The 25,583-nt window shown below is 43.9% G+C and overlaps 1 protein-coding gene across 1 annotated transcript; it reads left to right on the forward strand.

Moving 5' to 3' along the window:
* The first annotated feature begins 999 nt into the window (after positions 1-999).
* chs1 (chitin synthase 1) lies at positions 1,000-24,064 on the forward strand. Its single transcript, XM_017724696.2, has 19 exons — positions 1,000-1,530; positions 2,597-2,732; positions 5,613-5,798; positions 6,677-7,746; positions 8,681-8,776; positions 9,365-9,529; positions 9,668-9,815; positions 10,957-11,022; positions 11,144-11,378; positions 11,766-11,966; positions 13,304-13,588; positions 16,118-16,297; positions 17,591-18,122; positions 18,205-18,329; positions 19,837-20,180; positions 21,621-21,731; positions 21,824-22,041; positions 22,142-22,208; positions 23,224-24,064. The coding sequence occupies exons 1-19, from the start codon at positions 1,484-1,486 to the stop codon at positions 23,290-23,292; spliced, it is 4,281 nt and encodes a 1,426-aa protein (XP_017580185.1). The 5' UTR covers positions 1,000-1,483; the 3' UTR covers positions 23,293-24,064.
* The last annotated feature ends 1,519 nt before the right edge of the window (positions 24,065-25,583 follow it).

Below are 25,583 nucleotides of genomic sequence, written 5' to 3' on the forward strand. Positions count from 1 at the left end.
AAGGGTTTAAAATGACATCACCGTCTATTAGACTGGAGAGAAGAGCTACAGCCTCACACGACGCCCAGCTTCTGAATGGAGCTTATGGAGTATGAACGTTATGGAGAACATGACCGAGCGCGGTTTGGGACCACCGGTGATCTTGGAGTTGAAGAGGTTAAATTTCCTTGGATTCCAGGAACGTGATCCTTTTTCTTCCTGGAGAAACAACAAAAATCCAAGACTATCCAGGAAGATCCTGGACTGATGCTGGACCTTGTGCATAGCTGTCGGCCGTCTTAAAGTGACAGGTTGCCCCCGACCTCGCTAACACACAGAGCTGGTAGCTGTTAATGAAGTGATGCTCTTTTTATTAGAGGGTCTCATTTCAGAGGGAAGATCTCAACCACTGCCCTGTAGCTCAGTAACAAGGGGCAAGGGGTAAGAAGTGGAATTGAGTGTAACTGACCAGCTGAGGCCTGAAGGGACTCATAGGGCTGAAATGATTCCTCCCAGTGGGCAGTTATTTATGTTTTGTATTTGACCAGCGTCGAGACATAATCCACATGATATTGTCATATTATACACGGCCTAGACTGACTGTGTAGATGATTACTGCGTATTTTGTAACGAACCTCAGCTGGTAAAGAGGAAGAAGACTCTTACGGCTCATCCTGCACATTGCCGTATCACAGGTGAAGTGAACTGAGTCGCTCATCCTGACCTTTAGACTCGGCTTATATGGAAAAGGTAATTTCACATCAAATGTACTGATTTACTATTCATGCGGAAACGATATACAGGTTTAATTATGCGCCGACTCAAGTGTCTTTATCAAGAGCGTCTAAAATGGCTAAAGGAGGTATTTCTGAGAAAAGATGTCAGATAATCTACTTGGACGAGGAAGGAGGAAGCCAACGGGATACAGGAAAACAAAACAGGAGTTCAAATTAAGATTAAGTCAAGCTGCTTCAGATCTGAAAAAATCCACAGGTGTTTCTTCTGCTGTGAGAAGACAACTCGGCGCTGTGGGTCTGAAAGGACGTGCAGCTGTCAGGTTGTGTAATCTTGTGAGATCTGTGGCCAAAGCATTGCTTTAAACGTGAGAAGAAGAGAATAGTTTTTCTTTGTTTTGGAGAATTCTTCTGGTGAGAGTCCTAATATCAGTTCTCATGACTTCAGCATGTACGTTTCAGCTGGCCTTCACGTCTTTGACTCACGCCCGTGTTTTCACTGCTCCCCATAAAACTGCATACTCGTCGTGCACTAAAGCTCTCAAAGTCGCCTGTTTTGCCATTTCATTGGTAACATCATGAGATATGAGTTTCCTGGTGAAGCCTCGGCAGGACAGTACCCTCAGGTGATCTTTGTACCCGTTTATGGCCTTATGTACTGTAAATGGGACAGGACTAAGTGTCCAGTGATAACTCCAGGCGACAGACTTATGGGAACTCATCTCCGAACGTTACTTCATACGCGAATGTTAATGGAATAGCTGGACGTCATGGAGGAGCTGAGGAACAGAGGTCAGAAGAGAGAAAACAGGCACAGGTACAGTTCTGGATGGAATATCGCATCACATGTCTTAACATTGGTGAATTTGTAAGGACTTCCTTTCTGTATAGGTTCAGGTTTAGACCGATCCTAGTCTTAGACTCGTAATGTCTGTCCTGTAAAGTCAATGAACGAAAGCGTCCAGCGTTTCTCGTCCCCGTCTCTATCTGCCGTGTAAGTAGTGTACATAGAAGTCTCCTGTACGCAGAAGACCTGTTGACTCTAAACGCCGTTATAAGAGAAGCCAGCGGCCCGACGCGTCCTCACCTGCCCTTCAGCTCCCACTGTTGTTTTTAGGTCCGCTCACATTACTGTAAGTGGTAGCTGAGTGTGTATTACAGATGTAGCGTGAAAAACACTGAATTATTCCTTTAACCTTAACACGGGTCTGTAAATTGGAGGGTATTTTGTGGTGGTACTTATTGGGTCTGAATCGAGTGGGTCAGTAGGGCTGATAAAGGCCCATATATTCTGCTGATACTGCAGTGAAGTTGGTTAGATTGACCAAAGAATGTTTTACTTGTCATCGCAACAACTCCAATGGATTTTAATGAGCTGAGGTTTCGCTGATTAAACACTATTAATTGAGTCCCAATTAAGACATAAAACTTTATAAGTCTTTTAAAGTTGGCAGGACTCACAGTTAGATATGTTATATCATTAATATGTATTAGAGGAGTATAATATATATATGGTGAAATTATGCTTTGTTGATTAAAAATAAGCACTTCCTCAACAGGAAACAACGTTTAGTGTAATGGAAAGAAATAAAGTTAAAAAACAACTTATTTTTTTCAGTAAATAAACACTTATTTTCACTTTAAAAATCAAGCAAATGTGTGATTAGACCACTTTGCAGTGGAAATGAATATAAGGGGGTGTGTCTGTCAGACTCCTCACTGTGAGACGGGCCAGTATAAGAATGTAAAACGTTTTATTTGTTCAAACTGACGATTCGTCTGGGAGGTTCATCTGAATTGAATGTTTTTTCAATCGGGTCATCGTGACACATCGTGACGGGCCTGATCAGCCCTCAGTATCTAACCATTGTTGTTTTTAACAGGGACACATGGGATCCCTTTCAGCTGAATCCCGTCGGAGCGGAGAAAGAGAAAAAGAGAACATGTTTTCGGATAATGCAGTCCTTCATGGCCGTGCTGGTGGGCCTGCTGGTCTTGACCAGCGCCGTCGTCAGCAAGGTGAGTGATTTCAATAACTAGAAGTTTCCGAACAGACTTTCATATGGCTCGACAAAGCCGGCGCTGTGCTGTCCCAGGTGGTTGCTAGGCCATTAGTGTGGTGTCTCACAGCTCACCACCTGAAGCTCAATCCCAGCAAGACTGAGCTGAGATTCATCCCTGCAACTACAGGTCCTCATCATGATCTTGCCATCTCATTCGAGAACTCCCTGATTGTTCCCTCTGTAGAGGACTTGTAGAGGACAAGTCCTGCTGTGAGTCTGGATGGCCAGTTATCGTTCTCGACTCACATGGCCAACCTGACTCGGTCATGCAGGTTTCTCCTGTACAACATCCGAAGGATCCGACGCTTCCTCACCCAAGAGGTCACCCAGGTGCTCGTGCAGTCTCTGGTCATCTCAAGGCTTGACTACTGCAACTCACACTTGGCTGGTCTTCCCATGCAGACCATCAAGCCTCTGTAGCTCATCCAGAATGCAGCAGCTCGGCTCGTCTTCAATCTGCCCAAGTTCAGCCACGTCACCCCACTGCTGCGCTCCCTTCACTGGCTTCCTGTAGCTGCATCAGATTAAAACCCTAATGTGGCCTACAAAGCCAGAAATGGACCAGCCTCTACCGACTTGACGGAAAATGGTGAAATCTGAAACTGGACCACGAGCCCTTCGAGCTTCGAGTACAGCTCGGCTTGACCCGCCATCCTTCAAGGTGCGTGGAAGACCAGCGTTGAGACTGTTCTCTGTACTGGGACCCAGGTGGGGGAATGAACTCCCACTGGTTGTCTGTACAGCAGAGTCTCTCACGGTCTTCAAACGCAGACTGAAGACTCTCTTCACAGCACGTCTCTTTACACAGCATTTAAATCAGCACTGAATTATAAGCTGCACTTATATGTATTTTATTGTACTGCACTGTGTATTGTAGTTTATTGTATTGTAGTTTATTGTATTGTAGTTTTTTGTATTGTAGTTTATTGTATTGTAGTTTTTTGTATTGTAGTTTATTGTATTGTAGTTTATTGTTTTGTAGTTTATTGTATTTTATTGCATTGAATGGCTCAGAGTTCTGAGTTCAGCTCTGCTCCTTTTCTCTCTGTATCAGTGACTGTGTTTCTATCAGTATCTGAGCTCAGGACCGTCTTTCTCTCTAACCTACTGGTAACTAGCAGAGATACTTTCTCTAGACAGACGAAGCTCTTCTTGTAAGTTGCTCTGGATCAGAGTGGTGTCCCAGGTGGTTGCTAGGCCATTAGTGTGGTGTCCCAAGTAATTGCTAGGTCATTATTGTGATATCTCAGGTGGTTGGTAGGCTGTTAGTGTGGCATTCCAGGCGCTTGCTAGGCCATTGCTGTGGGATGTCCCAGGTGGTTGCCAAGGGGTTGCTAGACAGTTGCTGTGGGATATCCCTGGTGATTGCGAAGGTGTTGCTAGGACGTTAGTTTGGTATCCCTGATGGTTGCTAAGGTGTTGCTAAGAAATGACTGTGATATCCCAGGTGGTTGCTAATGTGTGGTTGGCCGTTGCTAAGGGGTTGATCTATATCCCTTTTATAACATAAACTCCTGTCGTCTTTCTCTCATGTTATGTAATTCATAGGTCTTTTACTGTTTACTGAGTAGAGCAGAATCTCTTCTTTACAACAGCCTGGTTCTGTTTATTCAAATCAAGTCATCCAAGCCCTGATATGGAGATGTTTTTCTCCACAGCAACGTACAAGGTTTAAGGGAGGAATTTATGAGGGGACTGAGCTGTGGGTACTTTGTCCTCTGTTATCTTCGGTTTCTACCTGGAAGTTCTCAAGCATAAAACCCAAAGGTCTATGATAGACTGAAGGAGAGCTCCATTCAGAGCCCATAACACGTGACGTGGTGGAGATAAGGCTAAAGTGGTCACTTAATAACTTTGATTAAAGATGGTATGCAGCATTAATGATGGAAAATGAAAAGTGATGCGTCGTTTTATCTCTCGCGGTCTGAGATATGACGGCAGTGGAGTCCCAAGAATATGTACACACATATATCTCACAAGAGTGAGTACACCCCTCTCATTTCTGCAACTAATAAATATACAGTTACATATTGTCAAGATTTATAAATGAAAACTACTGCTTCCCATCAGGGTTCTTTGTTGCCCTTTGAGCTGATAGGTTCTTCAGGGGACTGTCAGTGTTCTATCTATTGCATTCCTCCAAAGAACCCATTCTGGGACCTATATATTTAAGAGGGTATAAAAGAATTGCTAGGGGTTACTAGTTAATAAAATACGACCTCACAATGAAAATTATATTATTTATTTATACTAATTATATTATTTATAATATTTAATTACATTATTTTTTTAAGTTCTTGGTAAAACATCATTTAAACACACATTCTGTTGAGTACGTTTCACCTTAAAGGGGAAGAAAATGTCTGTGCAGTTTAAATCGCTGATCTTTACAGTGGTGGTGATGGGAACCAGGGCTCGCAATGTATACGATCCATTATATATACTACCTGAAACCTCAAAGGGAACCTACATGTGCCTACTGAGTGTTTATATGTAATGTTGATGATGGTAAAATAGTGCTAAACCTGAAAATAATGCATTTTCTCTGGGTCTTATTTTGCCTTCCATCACCCTCCATGTACTTTTATTAGAACAACCACGAAAAAGGCATTAAACTCTTCAGACGTCTGGTTCCTATCACCACCACTGTGAACATTTCTGACTCTGTAAGCTTCTCTAGAGAGGCGCTTCACGCCAAACCACTCTGAACGACTCTGCGTTTTAAGCTGCTTTTATTAGGGAGAAATTCAGAGAGAATTGGTGGAATTCTTATTTAATCGTTGGCAATGATTGTTTTGCAGTTTAAAACAACCTAACTCACCTGATCATGTTCCAGGGTTCGTTGCTGACCCTCGTCACGCTGTCCAGCCCATATTCACTGAGGAGCCCTACAGATAGACAGTTCTACATGCTTCTGCTGATGTGTATCGTGGTGACCCCCAACCTGCTGGTGTTCCTCAAGTGTCTGTGGAAGTGCACCTTCAAAAGTTATGTCGCACCCAACATGAAGACCATGGCGATTGTGAGTCAAACACAAATAGATTCAACATATGCAACCATAACTACCCTACACCAATCAGGAGTAACGTTCTGACCACCTCCTCGTTTCTACACTCACTGTCCACTTTATCAGCTCCACTGACCGTATAGCTGCACTCTGTAGTTCTACAGTTACAGACTGTAGTCCATCTGTTTCTCTGATACTCTGTTACCCTGTTCTTCAGTGGTCAGGACCCCCATGGACCCTCACAGAGCAGGTACTATTTGGGTGGTGGATCATTCTCAGCACTGCAGTAACACTGACGTGGTGGTGGTGTGTTAGTGTGTGTTATGCTGGTCTGAGTGGATCAGACACAGCAGTGCTGCTGGAGTTTTTAAACACTGTGTCCACTCACTGTCCACTCTGTTAGACACTCCTACCTTGTCCACCTTGTAGATGTAAAGTCAGAGACGACAGCTCATCTGCTGCTGCACAGTTTGTGTTGGTCATCATCTAGACCTTCATCAGTGGTCACAGGACGCTGCCCACAGGACACTGTTGGCTGGATATTTTTGGTTGGTGGACTATTCTCAGTCCAGCAACGACACTGAGGTGTTTAAACACTCCAGCAGCACTGCTGTGTCTGATCCACTCAGACCAGCACAACACACACTATCACACCACACCACGTCAGTGTTACTGCAGTGCTGAGAATGACCCACCACCCAAATAGTACCTGCTCTGTGAGGGTCAATGGGGGTCCTGACCACTGAAGAACAGGGTAACAGGGTAAGAGAAACAGATGGACTACAGTCTGTAACTGAAACTATGTGGTCAGTGGAGCCGATAAAATGGACAATGACATGGTTTTAATGTTGACGTCGTGACTGACCACTGTATGTTAATCATTTGCTATTAAGATGGCGGTGATCGAGGTCCTGGTTGCCGTGGGGACGGCGGTCCTGGTTCTCATCGTGATGCCTCAGTTCGATGTGCTCACCAACCTCTTCATATGTGGAGGCGTCTGCATTCTCACCTCCATCCTGCAGATAGTCTTCCGACTCCCCCATCAGCCCTGGATGACCATCTTTCCCGTTTGCTCCCTGATTCTGGTGCTCATGGGCTACGCCCTGCTGGCCGTCGACTACTATGTGCGGCTGTCGTCTCACATCTTGGAACAAGACGAAAATTGTTACATGTACGTGGGCATCGCCATCTTCACCTCTCTGCTCATCTCTCTAAACTGGTGGGAGAACTCTCTGCAGGCCAGCAACAACATTCAGGAAATCCTGAGCAAGCTAGACGGCTCCAGAGACTACATGTATTTGTTTACCAGCCTGCTGAGGATCGCCGTCACCATCGGCATTTATTTCCTCCACTACGGCCTGATCGCTAATCCCCGCATCAACTTTGGGGAGTTCTCACACATAAAAGCCGATGCCCTTCAGGTGGGCCTCGGCCTGTTTTTCCTGCAAGCCTTCTGCTCAGCCGCCTGCCACTGGTTCGGAGTGGTGGCCTGCAAGATCCACGCGGTCAGGATGAGCTTCGCCTTTCCCGTCTCCCTGACGGGCCCCGCCACTCTGCTCGTAGGCCTCGCGCTGTTCTTGACCAAAGCAGGCAACTTAGATGTGGGCACCCATATCGTCTACGTCAACTACACGCCCATCTACAACCCCTTCTTGGACTTCTGCGCTGGTCTGAAGAAGCTGCAGGGCAGCAACACCACGTCGGTGGTCCTCCTGGAGCTCTCCAACAGCATCTGCAGGACGTCGCTGAACAGCCACTACGCCCTCTGGCCTTTCTCCATGCTCGTGCTGGAGGGATTCTGCATGTGGCTCGGGCTCATTGCGTGCACTTACTACGTCTGGAGCATGAAGGTGCCACGGATCGAGCGGACCTCTCAGCTCTTCGTGCGCCGCCTCTACGAGTCGGCCTTCATTAACCAGTCTCTGCTGCTGAACATTAAGATGAAAGTGAAGTATCCAGACAGGTAACTCGTCTGATTCTACTTCACTTCAACAGCGCTTTGGTCTTATTCTGCTAGAAAGTAGCCCTTTTCAAACTGGGTGAAGAACCAAGCACAGACCAGATCTTACTCAGAGCACAGACCAGATCTTACTCAGAGCACAGACCAGATCTTACTCAGAGCACAGACCAGATCTTACTCAGAGCACAGACCAGATCTTACTCAGAGCACAGACCAGATCTTACTCAGAGCACAGACCAGATTTTACTCAGAGCACAGACCAGATTTTACTCAGAGCACAGACCAGATTTTACTCAGAGCACAGACCAGATTTTACTCAGAGCACAGACCAGATTTTACTCCATCACAGCAGGTTTAATAATGTGGGCTGAGCACTGTAGCGCTATACTGCTGCTGTACCTACACCAAAGTAGCCAACTGCCTTCTTTAATTACATTATTTCAACATTTTCTTGAAATAGGTGACACATTTTCCATTTGCAAACTTAAAGCTTCAGCTTGGCCCATTAAAAACCAAATATTATGATGTATTTATTATTGTCATTTTGGCTAATAGCTTGTATTGAACACCTGTGATTCGTTTAACCCACATAGTGTATGTTTCGAGTTAAAAAGCGACCAAAAAAAATCAGCCAAAAAATCGTCCACTGGCCAATTTAACTGTATAGAAATGGGAAGTTCATGATCAGAGCGTCCCGAGTGTTTACAAACCTGATCATGACTGCAGAACTGACCGTTTTAACACTACTGACCATACCGGCGCTGACAGACACACGGCTCTCTCAGCCTTTCTGAAATGTTGCCCACTGCCCCCTTTACTTTCAAAGGCACATTGGGGGAATTTGGGGGGATTACACCCATTACCTCTTCCAGTAAAACTCACCCGAGCTGAACGATGTTTTTGGTGAAATCTATGTGTTTCCTTTCTGTGATTTCAGCATCGACGAAGCTGAGAGCTGTGTGATTTATCTGTGCGCGACAATGTGGCACGAAACCTACGATGAGATGCTGAAGATCCTCACCTCGATGTTCAGGTATTTGTGTCTCCATTTGCTTATCGCTACTGTTTATGTTGTTTGTGCCGTCTGTTTTTTGCATTAAAGCAAATATATAGTAAAGTATATAATGTAACACTACTGTATAAGAAGAATGTTTTTGTGTGTCGTATGCAAAAGTTTGATGAAATATTTTGCTGATTTTATATATATATATTTATTCGTGTAAAACTGTTCCGCATCTGAATTTATGCTCCAGCTCCCCCCATGTGTTAAACTCAGCCAGTAAACAGTAATTGTACATCAAAACATGCAGAAGTGTCTCTGCAGAGGATGTGATGCTTATTTCCACGTAGAAAATCAAGAAAAACGTAGTTTCTCCTTCTTTATTTGATTGATTATTATCCTTATTTTCCTGTAAATAGTCGAGATTTAGCTTTAATTTTTATTATTTATAATGTTGATCATGTTTACACTGTTTCCCGTTTCTATTACTGAGTGTCTTACTCCTGTTACTCTGCTGCTGCTGTAATACTGTGAATTTCCCCGCTTATCTTATCTTCTTCAAGGCCGCCCAAGCTTTTGCCTATGACTGCATATCCCAATCACTTGCTGCTTTGTTTCCAGGCTGGACAGGTACCGAGGTGATCCGAAGCACGAGCACCAGAATGCTTTTGACTTCGAGTGCCATATTTACGTCGATGACGCCTTCCAGCCAGATGGCGAATCCGAAAAGAAGTTCGTGAATCCATACGTGAATGATCTGATACACGTGGTCACGGAAGTGTACAGGTGATAAAATCCTGCCTTCATGTTTGCGTCACATAAACATTGATCACTTCTTTACCTTGATGTGCGTGAAAACGGACGTTCGGAGCTGTAATTGCTGCTCTTTTAATGTGAGCTATCACTGCCGCCTCACTCCTTTAGAGTGTTCACCAACAAAGAGCCGGACGAGGTCTCCATCATCGAAACTCCGTACGGCGGCCGGCTGGTGTTCGTCCTGCCGGAGGGAAATATGTTGTACATCCATCTCAAGGACAAGAAGCTGATCCGAAACAAGAAGAGATGGTCCCAGGTGAAGTAATAGGCCTGAAGCAGTACACCGATTTCACATGTCTCCTCCCTGGTCCTGCCTTCCTGTCGTCTGTCTCACCTGTCTCTTGTCTGTAGCCCTGCCCTCCCAGGTGTTCCTGGTCTGTTCCATGTGCCTTTATATCCCCCTTTGTGTGCTTTTTGTTCGCTTGGTGTTTTGTTCTCTCGTTTGTTTTCCAGTTTCTTTACGTCTGTCTGTTTTTTTCTGCTTTGTTTTCTTTATTTTGTTCGGTATTGCTCTGTCTCTGCTTCGTCAGCTTTGAGCATATCTTTGGGTGATTGATTTGCATGAAAACCAATTGCCAAACATAGATAAGAACTTTTTATAGAAGACTAATAAATTTAAGTGAACACAAAGTACAGCGTGATTTTGCAAACAAAAGTGAATGGCATGTTGCTTCCACATGTATTAGGAGTTACTACTTAATATTATATTAATAATGCAAATCGGCTACCTCTATTACTTGTGTTATTAATGTAATCAGTGAGTTCTACTTTCAGAGAAATGACTTGTATAAACACTCACCGGCCACTTTATTAGGTTCAGTTGCTTGTTAACACAAATAGCTAATCAGCCAATCACGCGGCCACAGCTCACTGCATTTAGGCCTGTAGAGGTGGTCAAGACGACTTGCTGAAGTGCAGACCGAGCATCAGAACGGGGAAGAAAGGGGATTTAAGGGGCTTTGAACGTGGCGTGGTTGTTGGTGCCAGACGGGCTGGTCTGAGTATTTCAGAAACTGCTGATCTGCTGGGATTTTCACGCACAACCATCTCTAGGGTTTACAGAGAACGGTCAGAAAAAGAGGAAATATCCAGTGAGCGGTCAGTTGTGTGGACGAAAACGCCTTGTTGATGTGAGAGGTCAGAGGAGAATGGGCAGACTGGTTCCAGATGATAGAAAGGCAGCAGGAACTCAAATAACCAACCAGAATCTCTGAGGAACGTTTCCAACACCTTGTTGAAAGTCTGACAAGAAGAGTTAAAGCAGTTCTGAAGGAAAAAGGGGGTCCAGCCTTTTACTAGCAAGGGGTACCTAATAAAGTGGCCAGTGAGTGTATAATGCAAGTCAGTAACTTTTACTTCATTGTGTCATTTGTGTTTAAAAGCTATTTTCTTTGCAGATAATGTACATGTACTATCTGCTGGGCTGGAAAGGATACATCGTCAAAAATCCCCAAAAAATAACTGTAAGTTGCTTCTACTGGTGTCCTCCACTGGCACCACGCTTCAATACTTACGCATTAATTACACAATAAGAAAAAAAACATCATTTTTCATGGTGATTCTTCTCCATTATGTCACGGACAGAGGCAGAACAACCCATGCCGGGCTAGTCTCGTATCGCTGGACGGTCAGGCGTTCCTCCTGCCCAACTATGACAATGACAGTAAAAGAAAATACATATCAGATGAGAACACCTACATCTTGGCTTTGGATGGAGACACAGACTTCCACCCCTCCGCTGTGATCTTGCTGGTTGACCGACTTCGAATGTATGCCAATGTGGGCGCTGCTTGTGGAAGGATTCATCCAACTGGAATGGGTAAGAATGAGTTTTGCGCAATGTGCTGAAGGTTTAGTGCTTTTTTCCCAGCGCTGTAATGCAGCACTCTCAGTTCTTTATTTCCATACGCAGACATCATGTCGACTCATTGTGCATCTCCAAATTGGTAACTTTACAGGATAAGCAAAAAACACACTTTACCTTTAATGGAAGTCAATGGAAGCAGGTATTATTGGGCCGTTTCTTTTGGTTCATTCATCGTGGAATTTGCACACGATGCAAAGGACCACAGGCACTTTCACATGAGGTCAAAAGATGGAGATGAGGTTTTGTTCAACAGCGATATGCGACTAATTCCACCCAGGTAGGCAGACACTCCCATCAGATACAGAGATACTAAGCTAGCCAGTTTACGTGTGACTGCAGGGCCGATGGTGTGGTATCAGAAGTTTGAGTACGCTGTGGGTCACTGGCTCCAGAAGACGGCCGAGCACGTCTTTGGCTGCGTGCTTTGCAGCCCCGGATGCTTCAGCCTGTTCAGAGGATCTGCTCTGATGGACGACAATGTCCTGAAGCGATATACCACCAAGTCCACCAGAGCTTCAGAGTACGTCCAGTACGATCAAGGTAATCTGCCCTCCTTACTGTCTAACCAGGATGTGTCATGAACAAATTAGCATAACATCAAATCCTGAAAACCATATATGAAGTGAAGTTAGAAGAATATCGGTTAGAAATCTAAAGATCCACCCAAAAAAATAAAGCGGTGACCCATTCACGGTGACCGTTAGAGCTAGGCCTTCGGTTTGGGCCATAAATGTCAAAACTCAAAAGCCCGCCTACGAAGTTTTCACACTTTTTGGCAGTTTTAGATAAAACTGAAACATCTGAAGCTCGTAAAACACATTTCATGTGTTTATATTTAAAGCTTACAGCAAAACGTTTTATCTTATAGACTCATGGCGACTCTTCCTGTTAAGATCAGTGGGAGAGCTTGCTTGGCTAAACCCAAAAAATCCTGACTGGACAATTTTCCGTTCACCATTTCAAGGTCTTAACCCCGTTGTTTCCATCCGAAACTTAACAAACCAATAAGAGTGGCCATCAATACACTGTCCACCCCTACTTAATACAATTAGGGTGACCTGTTGCCCTGTACTTTCCGGGACAGACCAGTATTTCAAAAACTCGGATGAGAAGGCTTTTTTCATCGCTGGAACGTTGCACGGAATAAGCATGGTGCCCAGTGGTGCACACAGTGCATGTGCACATGGCATGCAGTATATGTGTATTCCCCAATCACATCAACTCTTAAATGAACCCTCTACTGCATTATAAGAGTATTTTTTTCTTTTCTTGCATAAAATAAACCTGATTATTACATTCAGAAACAATAAATGCTGTGCAGGGGTCCTTTTGCGGTGTGTTGCCTTGAGGCAACATTATGCAACAATACAGAGCTGTGATCCCTGAAGTGGTGAGATCTGGCTTATGACTGGCTAAATCCATTCCACTGTGTTCTGGGCAGCAAACATATTTTTGGCCAATTCTCATAACAAAAATAATTGACCCTGAAAGTTAAAAATAAATAAATAAATAAATAAATGGTTTCGAAGTGCCCATTAAGAGAGAACTTGACCAAGCTCATGTTTTGTATTGACTCTCAAACTGTTCCCTTTATTGTTAACCCTATCATTGTCTTAAACATGTATGATGTTATTGCAAAGTGAGGAAAATTAGTTTGTTGCCTTGAGGCAACATCGTGCAAACGAAATGAAAGCTAGAGCAGTATAGATGACACTGAAAGCAGTGAAGGAAGAAACGAACGTGACCAGGTTCAAAACGAACGGGTGGGCAAACGAGGCCAAGACGATGTCTAATAAGTGTAGTTACATTTGTATGAGCCCCGTCATCCACACTGACCCATGGACAAGATGGTCACCCTGTTTACATTGCGTTTTCAGGTGAGGACCGTTGGCTTTGCACGCTGCTCCTCCAGCAGGGCTGGAGAGTAGAGTACAACGCTGCCTCAGATGCCTTCACCAACGCCCCTCAGGAGTTTAAAGAGTTCTACAACCAAAGACGCCGTTGGGGTCCGTCCACCCTCGCCAACACTCTAGACCTCCTACACAGTGGAGGAGAGACTGTGAAGAGGAACACCTCCATATCTATGCTCTACATCTTCTACCAGATCTTCACCGTGGCTTCCTCTATTCTCGGACCCGCCTCAGTCACCCTGATGGTCGCAGGTAAAAGTGATAGTAAACCTTGAACCTTGAAAGGCTTTGATGGGAATTAGGTGGTCTTCAGTGGTTAAAGGAACCACAAGCTTAAACAGAACGAGTGTGGAGGACTCAAATAAGCAGTAACATCGCTGCAGTAACGTTCTCTGTCAGCTGTTGGCCTTCAAAAGGCTTTAAACCACATAATGCAAGAAGGGGGCAAAGAAAAATAAATGTCCTAAATGGCTCTTGGCTTGGATGTACAGTTTTAGAAGCGACTTTATGCTGAGGTTCTTTCAGCTTAAGAAGCATACATCTTCATACAAATTTGATTCTGAAAAGAACCATCCATTTAAACCCATCCATACTTTCGGAAACCGAAGGTTGTTCTTCGGTTTGTTACGACCCGCTCTGGGGTCGGGCCATAACAGGAAATGAGGGTGGGCTCTCTCCCCAAACTGGCCTGGCTGCCAGGCCAAGCACAAACGCCACTGAAACCAGAAAACGGCAGGTTTGTTTTCTTCAGTAGTTCAGACACAAGCTGGAGTGATGGCCTCGGGGACGAGCATATGCCAGAATAAAAAAAAAAACGAAACCTGAAAGCAAAACAAAACAAAAAAATACCAAAAGCTGACCAGTCTCCTTGTTTTAAAACGATGGAAAAAAAAAAAACAAATGCCACTCGTCTTCTACTTCCCAAACATTCACAGAGAGTTCCAGAGAATCTGACAAAGCTTTCACGAAATTTACAAGCAAGGTGAAGCGAGGAGTGCAGGCTGGTCTGGACAGGTGCTCATCCAGGTCATGACAAAGGGAAGAGAGCCCTGAACATGTTCTCTTACGGCCTGGTCTAGGGTTTGGGGGGCTCGTCCGGGATATGAACCTGGTGCTCTGTAGTTGTGTCTCGATTGAATATCATTTTGCCAAATCCTTCCGAGTTACTCCACCTTCAGAGAGACAGAGAGGGAGGGAGGGACACAATCGCCGGGGTGTTGAGATCTACCAAATGACGGTGGTCACCAACCCTCCTTCAGGAGATCCTTTCCTGCAGGGTTTATTTCCAATACATTGGCAAATAAAGGGCTTGAGCTGAGATGCTGTGGATATCGATTCAGTGGTTATAATTTAGCTGGGCTCCAAGCTAAAGCAACACACACGTTTCGCCATTCGTTATATACGTTTTATGGCTTCTTTACTTACAGATAGTTCCTTATGTTGTCGAAGTATGAGGGTGAAAGGTTTCTGTGGACAAGTCACGTTTCTTGCCATGAGGTTTAAGAGACTCGGTTGTCTTTATCTGCCTAATCCCACACTGTTAAGTCATTTACATTCACTGTGTAGATGCTCTTTACATGTTAAACACTCAAACCTCTCATTTATACAATACTTCACTTACTGAAAGGTTTTTAGGAACCCAAATATGCTTTTTTTACTGCTGCATCCCTCTAAGGAACCAATTTTGTCACCTCAGAATACATTTACGCAATACACAGTATCACAATGTGTAGTTTTTCTAAGATTGCAGCCCAGTCCCATTTCTCATTTTTACCCCTACCCCCTGTTCGTGTCTCCTTGCCCTTTGGAACTGAGCTACAGGGCAGTGGTTGAGACCTTCCCTCTGAAATGAGACCCTCTAATAAAAGAGCATCACTTCATTAACGGCTACTAGCTCCGCTCTGTAGGCGACCCTGCCCGTCTGCAGGGACAGCAGAGGAGGGGAAAGTTCAGCTCCTCACTGCTGGGCTTTAGTTACATTTAGGGATCATACGCCTTCAAAGAGGGGGGCAGTTATTTATCATCACCCCCCCCTAATTCTTCAGTGATATGAAGCTGAAGTCGGAGATTCTCCATGGAATTTTCCTGTTCCACCTTAAACGGAGCAGCAGTTACATTCCGGCGCTTCAGGCATCAGAGAACAGGTGGAACAGGAAATTTAGCCAGCTAGCTACTGAGACATCAGCATGCTATTAGTAATTTTTTATGCTTGTTATGAATAAAAAATGACCAAAATACACTGAAACAACATTAAACTTAGACAAGACAATAGTTCTTGAATTTTTAACAGAGAAAATTCTCACATTTGTGGGTTTCTTTGGTCTCTTGTTGCCTCTGAAAGACCTCTGTTAGGAGGGTCGTGTGGCCCTAACACTTGCCCCCCCCCGGATGGCTGAGTAGTAGAGGGAAGAAATGGGACTGGGCTTTAGTCGTCTGCAACAGATGACACACCGGCAATGGCACGTCATTCAAGGAAACTAAAAGACTCAGATGGGTTCTAGACGTAATAAACACATTCCACCATTCATCATCTGCATTTTATGGTTTCCGTACTTCAGCTAGTTCCTTATGTTGGTGGAGTGTAAGGATGAAGTGATGAGTGTGAGGAAGATTTCTGTTGACTGTCACGTTTTTTATGATGAGGTTTTAAGGGACTCCGCCGTCTTTATCTGCCTAATCCCACATCGTTAAATCATTCACAGTCATTACAGCAGCAGCTGGACTTCAGAAACTGTTCTGTAATCTTGCTAAAAGGTTTGTTCCTGTTGTTTCTGTTTTTAGGGGCTTTCCAGTTTGTGTTCGGTATCTCAGGCACTTTGTCCATCATCATCGCTGTCATACCTCCCATCGTTTATATGCTCATTTGTTTCCTGACAAAAACCAACTTCCAGCTCACCATAGCGTCCATATTGAGTGTCCTGTATGCGTTTCTGATGACAGCGGCCTTCTTCGCCATTATTGGTAAGTTACTTCAGACTTATAAATGAAAAATCTAGGTTGAGAGATAAACAGTTGTCCCCCTAACGGAGCTGCAGACCCCCGGGATAGCTTTACTCTCTGTTTCTGATTTAAGTGACGTTTGAATGGAGAAACATAAATGTTAAATATCAGACTGAATGTCGTTGGACGGAAACGACGTCTTGTTTCAACAGACATGATTCTGTAAGTTTGCTGGTTCAGTTAGTTAGTTCAGAGTTCAGCTCCAGTCCTGAAACCCCTGCTCTGCATACGTGTGGTTCCCTGATTAAAATACCTGATATTATTAGCTGCTTAATCCCTTCTGAAGCTGAACGAGGTGTGAACAGCAGAGAAACACTAAACTATACAGTGCAGTGGCTCCTAACCTGGAGTGAAAACACTGGATTCAAGGTTTGTCACCTCTTGCAGGTGAATCATTCAGAAAGCACAGCAAATTGAAGGCGTCGCAGAGCGCAGTCACTCCCTGGTCCTGATTCCGCCCTCACAATAACGACTAATCAACGAAACGTCATGCAGAACATGAGAATTGATGATGTGTTGTTGGAGGGTTTGGTTAAAAACAGAACAGCTTGCTTCAGTGATGAATGTTACTGCATGGACTTTATCAAACTGTTGTCATTAAGCGACCGTTTGTCACTGTTTCCACAAATGCTAAGTTAAGACTGTGGAAGCTGAATGTCAACAATGTCCAGGTATGTCAAAACAACATCTTTGAAATTGAGCTCATCTGAAATGGACTGATGCACAGTGGAAACATGTGTTGTGGTCTGATAAATAATGGATATTGTATTCTAAGTGACCCTTATTAGTCCCACAAAGGGGAAATTTCACATCCGCATTTAACCCATCTGTGCAGCGAAACACCACATACAAACTTGTGAATATACACACACTAGGGGGCAGTGAGCACACTTGCCCAGAGTGGTGGACAGCCCTATCTGCAGTGCCCGGGGAGCAGTTGGGGGTTAGGTGTCTTGCTCAACGGCACCTCAGTTGGCTCTAGGGAAGTGACCTTCTGGTCACAGGGCTGGTTCCCTAACCTCCAGCCCATGACGAAACGAAAGGATCATCCAGATTGTTACCAGTGTAAAGTTGAAAATCCACCATCTGTCCTGGTGTAGTGGTGTTTTAGTGCCCACAGCAGGGCTAGTGTGTTTTGAATCAGTGGGTTTTTGCTTACACAAAGACATACAGAAATTGTTGCCCATGCTAATCAGTGGTTTGACATGGCACAGATGTTGGACGATACCTATAACATTCTCACTGTGTCCACAGGTGACATGATAAAAGAAGAAACATTCATCACACCTACCGGGATATTCCTGATCTCCATGACTGTCCTGTACCTGATCACAGCATTACTGCACCCCATGGAGTGCGGCTTGATCATCTACGGCCTCATGTACTTCATCTGCATTCCCAGCGGCTACCTCCTTCTGACCATCTACTCCCTGGTGAACATGAACAACGTCTCCTGGGGCACTCGAGAGTCCAACAAGGAAAAAGTGGAGAAGAAGCACAGAGGAGTTATGTGCAACCAAAACTGCAAACTCTGCTGCTGGGACGTGAGCATTCAGGTCACCCAAGAAACGGAAAATTTAATGCTGCAGCAAATCCAGCAAGCGGTCAGTACAAATGCTCCAGCTGCCCAGACAGAGATGAAGGAGATGACCACGCAAGAGAGTCAGAACTGCTCTGAAAATAACAAGCACGCTGTCGAAAATAACAAAAATGTAGCCAAGAATACCGACGACACCAAGAACCCTCTCTCCAAACACAAAGACCTGGACTCATATTCTGAGAAAAGGTAAAAACATTCACAGAAATTAATCTGAAGCTAATATAATTCCAATTAATCCCAATTAATGGCAGAATGCAACGATTGTTAGTTTCAGTGAGGGTGAAAGCAGCATTGAGAGAAAAGACATCATTGATGACGAGGATGACAGCGATAGTGACAACTTCACATATGACAATCAGGAGGAGGAGGAAAAGGAGGTTGTCCCTGAGAGTGGTGAGTCAAACAAAGCCTTAAAATCGGTACATTAGATTAATATATGGCTATTAGAAACAACTACATCGTATCTACACTCCAAGAAACTCCTACCCTACACCGGTCAGGCGTAACACTCTGACCGCCTCCTTGTTTCTACGGTCATTGTCCACTTTATCAGCTCCACTGACCGTATAGCTGCACTCTGTAGTTCTACAGTTCCAGACTGTAGTCCATCTGTTTCTCTGATACTCTGTTACCCTGTTCTTCAGTGGTCAGGACCCCCATGGACCCTCACAGAGCAGGTACTATTAGGGTGGTGGATCATTCTCAGCACTGCAGTAACACTGATGTGGTGGTGGTGTGTTAGTGTGTGTTGTGCTGGTCTGAGTGGATCAGTCACAGCAGCGCTGCTGGAGTTTTTAAACACTTCATTGTCTCTACTGGACTGAGAATAGTCCACCAACCAAAAATATCCAGCCAACAGCGTCCTGTGGGCAGCGTCCTGCGGGCAGCGTCCTGTGGGCAGCGTCCTGTGGCCACTGATGAAGGACTAGAGGATGACCAACACAAACTGTGTAGCAGCAGATGAGCTGTCGTCTCTGACTTTACATCTACAAGGTGGACTGACAAGGAGTGTCTAATAGAGTGGACAGTGAGTGGACACAGTGTTACTGCACTGCTGAGCATGATCCACCACCCAAATAACATGTTGGCCTGTGTTGGTCTGGAACATGTTTACAGGTCAAGCAGCATCACTGCTGGGTCAAGAATAGACCACCAACAAATATATCCATTTAACAGCATGCTGTGGTCAGGGCTCCACACTTTAGTAAAGAAAATGGTTCTATATGAAACCTTACACACTTTAAGAACCTATTGCATGTTTAGGGTTCTTCAGATTGATGGAGAACGTGCTGTATCTGTATAGCACCAGGGTTCGTCTACTGTGACAAGCCTGGTATTGTAAAAATAGAAGAACCCTTTTTTGGTGCTATATAGAACCATCTTCATCGATCTGAAGACCACTTTCATGAACCCCTTAATCATGCAGTAGGCTCTTTGAGTGTTTCTGGTTTTGCATGGAACCCTTGAAGAACCGTCCGTTTTAAGAGTAAAGATTAAAAATTGTTCATTATTTTGTGTTTTTTATTTTGCTTTTTTTAAGTTCTGTTTTCAATTTCAGTGTAGTGCCACTTAGTTTTAAAAATTCCATTTTAGCTTAATTTTGATTTAGTTTCAGTTTTTGTTGTTTTTTTTTTTAGTATTATTGGGACGGAAATTGACCGTGTTTCCTTCTGAAGAGGATTCAGAATTTAGCCCAACAATAGTCCAACAATAGTCCCCACTTTGCTAGATTGCACAAAGATAAATTGGAATAAATTGGAAACATTAAAACTAATGTTTTTCTTCCGGTAGGGAACAGAATAAGTTTTAATTTAATTTTTAAACAGAATAAGTTTATCAGACAGTTTTATTTTACAAGAGCATCACATGTTTGACTCTCGCTGTTCATTTCCCTGGACAGACTGGGTTCGGCCAGTCAAAGATGAGTTTCTGAAGAAGCTCACGTATGCAAACCTGAAGAGGAACCTCCAGGAGCAGATTAAGTACACCCTCCGGAACAAGAACGAGGAGGACCTGTGTGAGGAGCTGGTGCAGATGCTGACGGACACCGTCAACGAGGAGCTGAAGGACAGGGTGGGCCCAGAGGACATCCTTTCTGACAGCCAATTGGAGGAACTGCAGGATGCCCTGAACGAGTCGGCCAGGCGGATCCTGAAGACCAACCGTAAGAAGAGGTTGGAGGCGAGGGTCAAACGAGCTATTGAGAGAACCCTGGTGGCCCCTCAGGTTGAGAAACTCAGTGAGGTAATGATAGCATTGCTGTAATGGTATAATGTGATTGCTCAGTTAAACTAAATTAGTCAATTAAGGAAAATCACAGACTAAAATTCTCAATAAATCGCCAGTCGTTAGTCGGCAGCTTGAGTCATATTTTAAAAGACTTCCACACAAAGTTATAGGCTCTGCTGTTGAAAAGCTCCTGATGCACAGTTCTTGTCCTGATGTTGCATCGAGAGGCAGTTTGGAGCTCTGCACTGAGTGATGCAACCTAGAAATAGGCCATTTTTATGCAGTATGGTCCTCGGCAATCTATTTGTGTGGTCTACCACCTCGTAGCTGAGCTCTTGTTGCTCCTTCTTGCTTCCAATTCTCAATGCTAGCACTTACAGTTGTCTAGGGCAGCTCTAGCAGGGCAAATTTCACAAGCCGACCTGTGGGAACGGTGGCATCCTTTGTCTGAGCCAGGTTTCAAGTTACTGAGCTCTACATTATGACCCAATGTTTTCTATCAAGACTGCAAGGCTGTGTGCTTGATTTTATACGCCTGCCAGCAGTGGGTGTGGCTGAAACACCTGAACACAATACTTCGTAGGAGTGTCCACAAACTTAATAATAGCATGGGAGCATAATGATAAGCAATTGTTAAGCCATGTTTTATTAGATTTCTATATAGTTTTTTTTATTATTATTATTCAAATGCAGGATGTTTAATATAATATTCAACAAACATTTTAAATATTTTACCCTAGCTTTAAAAAATGAATTGGTGATGCCACGGCCATATGTAAGTGAGCTTAAATAGCCTCGCTCTTTTTGGGTGGGAACATTGGCAGTTAGCGCACTCTTCCAAGAACGCTGACCTGTCCAGCGATGTTGTTTTAGCCGTAGTTTGAAAAAGCTCACCTAAGCTTAGTGTGACAGATGGAAACCTACTTGGGGGGTGGGGTGTTGGGAATTGGCCATAACAAAATGTGCGATAAAAATTAGGTTACAATAGTGACACAATCATTCGTCAAAATAGGTCATAGATTAATTTCTAATGCTAAAAATGCCTGAAATAAAGGTACTAGATTGTCTCTGGGTCGGTTCCCCTCCTGTCACTGGGGCGGAACCCTCAAGGCTCCATCTCAGTACCTTCAGTCAGGGAACATCACTGAACCATAATCCACTGAAATGATCTGTTCTAAGCTGGACTCCACACACCCCGCCTCGCCTCGCCTCCAGGCTTTTACTCTACTGCTCTGTTTTAAAACATTCGGTTATGAAAAGGAACAAATACCAACTTTTCACCTGGAGGAACTGATTTAAGCTCCACAATCAGACCTTAAAACCACTGCAGAACCTTTGAGGAAACATCTACACTGTTTGTGTCTTGAAGAAGGAAAAATGTTCCTGAACAGAACCTTCATTTCTGAGAGTGTAGTGTAAATATGCTAACTTAATATTAATATCCTACTCAACCAGGATGAGAACGATTTCTGGAAAAAGTTGATTGAGCGCTACCTGGAGCCCATTAATGATCCAAAAGGTCATAAGGAGGAAGTGGAGAGGGAGCTGAAGTCCCTGAGGAACAAGGTAAGACAGCTAATAAACAGCATTTCCCAAGTCCAGATCTAACATATGTAGGTTCCTGGTGGACCTTTCATGAACCCACGCTTCTCTTCCAGGCCGTGTTTCTGTACTTCATTGTGAACGTCCTGTGGGTTGTGGCCACTTTTATCCTTGAGGCCATTGGCAGCGACTTAATTACCATCAAGATCCCTAAATATTTACCCAACGGCACTTTGTCTGATGAACCGCTGAAGGTGGAACCGCTAAGTTTAATGTTCCTGCTGTCATTTGCTATTCTTCTGATCATACAGTTCCTGGCCATGCTCTACCACAGGTACAGCAGAACTCCACGCCATAGATGTGTTTTGAATGCTGGTTAGTGAGCTTCTCTTACGGAGATGTTTGCTGAGTCTCGCTTCTGTCTTCTGTAACAGGGTCTACACCCTCATCCACGTGTTAGCCTACAGAGGCTCCGAGAAGGACTACAAGGAAAAGGATGAGGTGAGTGACCTCCCTGTAATTCTTGTTCATTAAATTTGCAAAACCAGGTAAATGTGATGTATTTTGGTACTTTGGTACTTTACAGTACTTTGGTATAGACCCAAGTCTTAACCTGAGTAATTGGTAGGCATTTTGGTACTTTAGTACTTTACAGTACTTTGGCGTAGGCCCAAATCTTAACCAGCACAAATAGTATGTATTTTGGTACTTTACAGTACTTTGGTATAGACCCAAGTCTTAACCTGAGTAATTGGTAGGTATTTTGGTACTTTAGTACTTTACAGTACTTTGGCATAGGCCCAAGTCTTAACCAGCATAAATGTATGTATTTTGGTACATTGGTACTTTACGGTGCTTTGGTATAGACCCAAGTTTTAACCAGCATAAATGGTATGTATTTTGGTACTTTGGTACTTTACAGTACTTTGGTGTAGATTCAAGTCTTAACCAGAGTAAATATTGTGTATTTTGGTACTTTACGGTAATTTAGTATAGACCCAAGTCATAACTTAAATAGTATGCATTTTGATACTTTGGTACTTTTGGTGTAGATCCAAGCCTTAACCAAATTAAATAGTAAGTATATAGGTACTTTGGTATTTAACAGTGCTCTTGTATAGACCCAAGAGTATCAAGGATAGTAACACTAAATAAAGGGCAAGATTAAAGAAATGTTTTGTCAAAAAATCTAGTTTACCCAACGTTCCACTCACCTGAAATGTAGTTGATCAGCCAAGAACTGTTTGGTGTGCAAATTTTGCTACTTTAGTTTAGTGTTAAAGCTACGAGGCTAATGTTCCAAACAGTAGACGTCAATAGTCACCCAAACACCCCAAAGCACATCCAGGTCTTATTAAGGTTGAGCAGACGTGTGAATGTGGTTTAGGACTCCAGCCTGCGTTTGTGATTTCGGTGTCTATTGACAAGCCTTTGGCTTGGCTGACTGGCTACAGTGGAAAATGCACCACTTTGCCTGTTTTCCGCCAACCCGTTAAAAGCGTCCACTTTTGTTCAGGACGATGAGATGATGATCCTGGAGAATCGGCTCGCGGATGGCGTCGTCATCTCCGGCGAAGACTTTTGACGAAGGGATGAGAAAACATTCGGCGGATCTTCCATATTTGCATGTTTACTTATGTTTGCACTTTTGGACGTCAGTCTTTCACAAGGGCTCACACTTTTACTGTACAAGTTTTATTGTACCACCGCTTACATGACCATGTCCTAAACAAAGGCAGTCAAAGGTTAGTAAAACAAAAGTGGAAAAAGAGGGAATAAAACTAGTTGCAAGGCTCAGAGTAATACTTAAAACAGATCGTTTTAGGCAGATTTAAGTCAAACTTCACACTCACTGTCCTATATTTGTAATATTTAACACATTAAGATTTGACAATCGTGTCCTTATTCTTTTTTTTATTAAAACTAAAGGGTGGCAAATATTTGATTACTAAGTCAAACAGACCTCAGTGAAAGGAGGATAAGCAAACGCTGGTCATATAATAATATAATCATTTGCAGGCTTCTGTTATCTGAGAGGTGTAAACCGTAAACCTGAATCACAGCTCCCTGGACGGGTTGTGTCACCGTTATAAAGGTATAAAGTCACCAGACTCTGTTAGATAAGACGGGCTGGGCTGGTTCATCTCAAAACAAGTCCCTTCATTGGGTTCTCCTGTTCACTTTCTTTTCACTTTTTAATCGTTAGCCAGACACCGAAGTACAAAATGTTATGATAACTGTATTTCCAGCCACTGCCAAAGATCAGCGACTGTATAACATTGCTTTTAATTCAATGCTTGTTCGTTAATAGTGTGTATAACTGTATTTTTATGTCAATAAAATTCACCATGAACATTTTTCGCAAGGTTTTTTGTTTTTAATAAACAACCACAAAGCAATAAAGTGTGGAAAAATATATAAAAATGTTTTATAATATATATATTCTCTTCTGGGAAGGCTTTCCACAAGGGTTAGGAGTGTTTATGGGAATTTTTGACCGTTCTTCCAGAAGCACATTTGTGAGGTCAGACACTGATGTTGGACGAGAAGGCCTGGCTCACAGTCTCCACTCTAATTCATCCCAAAGGTGTTCTGTGGGGTTGAGGTCAGGACTCTGTGCAGGCCAGTCAAGTTCTTCCACACCAAACTGGCTCATCCACGTCTTTATGGACCTGCTTTGTGCACTGGTGAGCAGTCATGTTGGAGCAGGAAGGGGCCGTCCCCAAACTGTTCCCACAAAGTTGGGAGCGTGAAATTGTCCAAAATCTCTTGGTGCTGAAGCTTTAAGAGTTCCTTTCACTGGAACTAAGGGGCCGAGCCCAACTCCTGAAAACACCCCCACATCGTGATCCCCCCTCCACCAAACTTTACACTCGGCACAATGCAGCCAGACAAGTACCGTCTCCTGGCAACCGTCAAACCCAGACTCGTCCATCAGATTTCCAGACGGAGAAGCGTGATTGCTCACTCCAGAGAACACGTCTCCACTGCTCTAGAGTCCAGTGGCGGCGCTTTACACCACTGCATTCCACGCTTTGCATTGCGCTTGGTGATGTAAGGCTTGGCTGCAGCTGCTCGGCCATGGAAACCCATTCCATGAAGCTCTCTACGCTGTTCTTGAGCTGATCTGAAGGCCACATGAAGTTTGGAGGTCTGTAGTGATTGACTCTGCAGAAAGTCGGTGACCTCTGCGCACTATGCCCCTCAGCATCCGCTGACCGCTCTGTCATTTTACGTGGCCGACCACTTCGTGGCTGAGCTGCTGTCGTTCCCAATCGCTCCCACTTTGTTATAATCCCACTGACAGTGGACTGTGGAATATTTAGTAGTGAGGAAATTTCACGACTGGACTTGCTGCACAGGTGGCGTCCGATCACGGCACCACGCTGGAATTCACTGAGCTCCTGAGAGCGACCCATTCTTTCACTAATGTCTGTAGAAGCAGTCTGCAGGCCGAGGGGCTCGGCTTTATACACTTGTGGTGATGTACAGAACCACTTGACAACAGACAGGCTCCAGAAAAGTCAGACTGAGAGAAACGAAAGAAATCAGAGTAAGAGTTTAGAGATTTATCAGATTTATCAGATTTCTAGACTTTACTCTGATCTGGGAAATCAGTGTGCCGTTTCCACGACTACTTAAAAGTCTGATAATGACTAAGGATTATTAAGCACATATAAACACACCCATTGTGGGCTAAAGTACAGCCTCCATAAGGTGTGTGGGTGGGTGTGCCTGGTTGGGGGGGGTTGGATTAGTTATAACAGTTATATTTGACAGCCTCTTTTTATTAATCATATTTATGTTCATGCTGCTGTTTATATGTATTTAGGCTGGGAAGCTCTTCTGGCTCATATAACATAGAACTGTGTCCTA

This window comes from Pygocentrus nattereri, chromosome 22 (assembly GCF_015220715.1).
Source record: "Pygocentrus nattereri isolate fPygNat1 chromosome 22, fPygNat1.pri, whole genome shotgun sequence".
In the NCBI taxonomy this organism is placed as follows: domain Eukaryota; kingdom Metazoa; phylum Chordata; class Actinopteri; order Characiformes; family Serrasalmidae; genus Pygocentrus; species Pygocentrus nattereri.

What these genes read in the sequence shown, in the direction of transcription:
- chs1 (XM_017724696.2), top strand. Translation starts at nt 1,484, where the DNA reads ATGGAGGAGCTGAGGAACAGAGGTCAGAAGAGAGAAAACAGGCACAG. An exon ending in AGTCACCCTGATGGTCGCAG is followed by an intron (nt 13,589 to 16,117) that starts GTAAAAGTGATA and finishes TTCTGTTTTTAG; the next exon opens with GGGCTTTCCAGTTTGTGTTC. An exon ending in AGGTTGAGAAACTCAGTGAG is followed by an intron (nt 20,181 to 21,620) that starts GTAATGATAGCA and finishes CTACTCAACCAG; the next exon opens with GATGAGAACGATTTCTGGAA.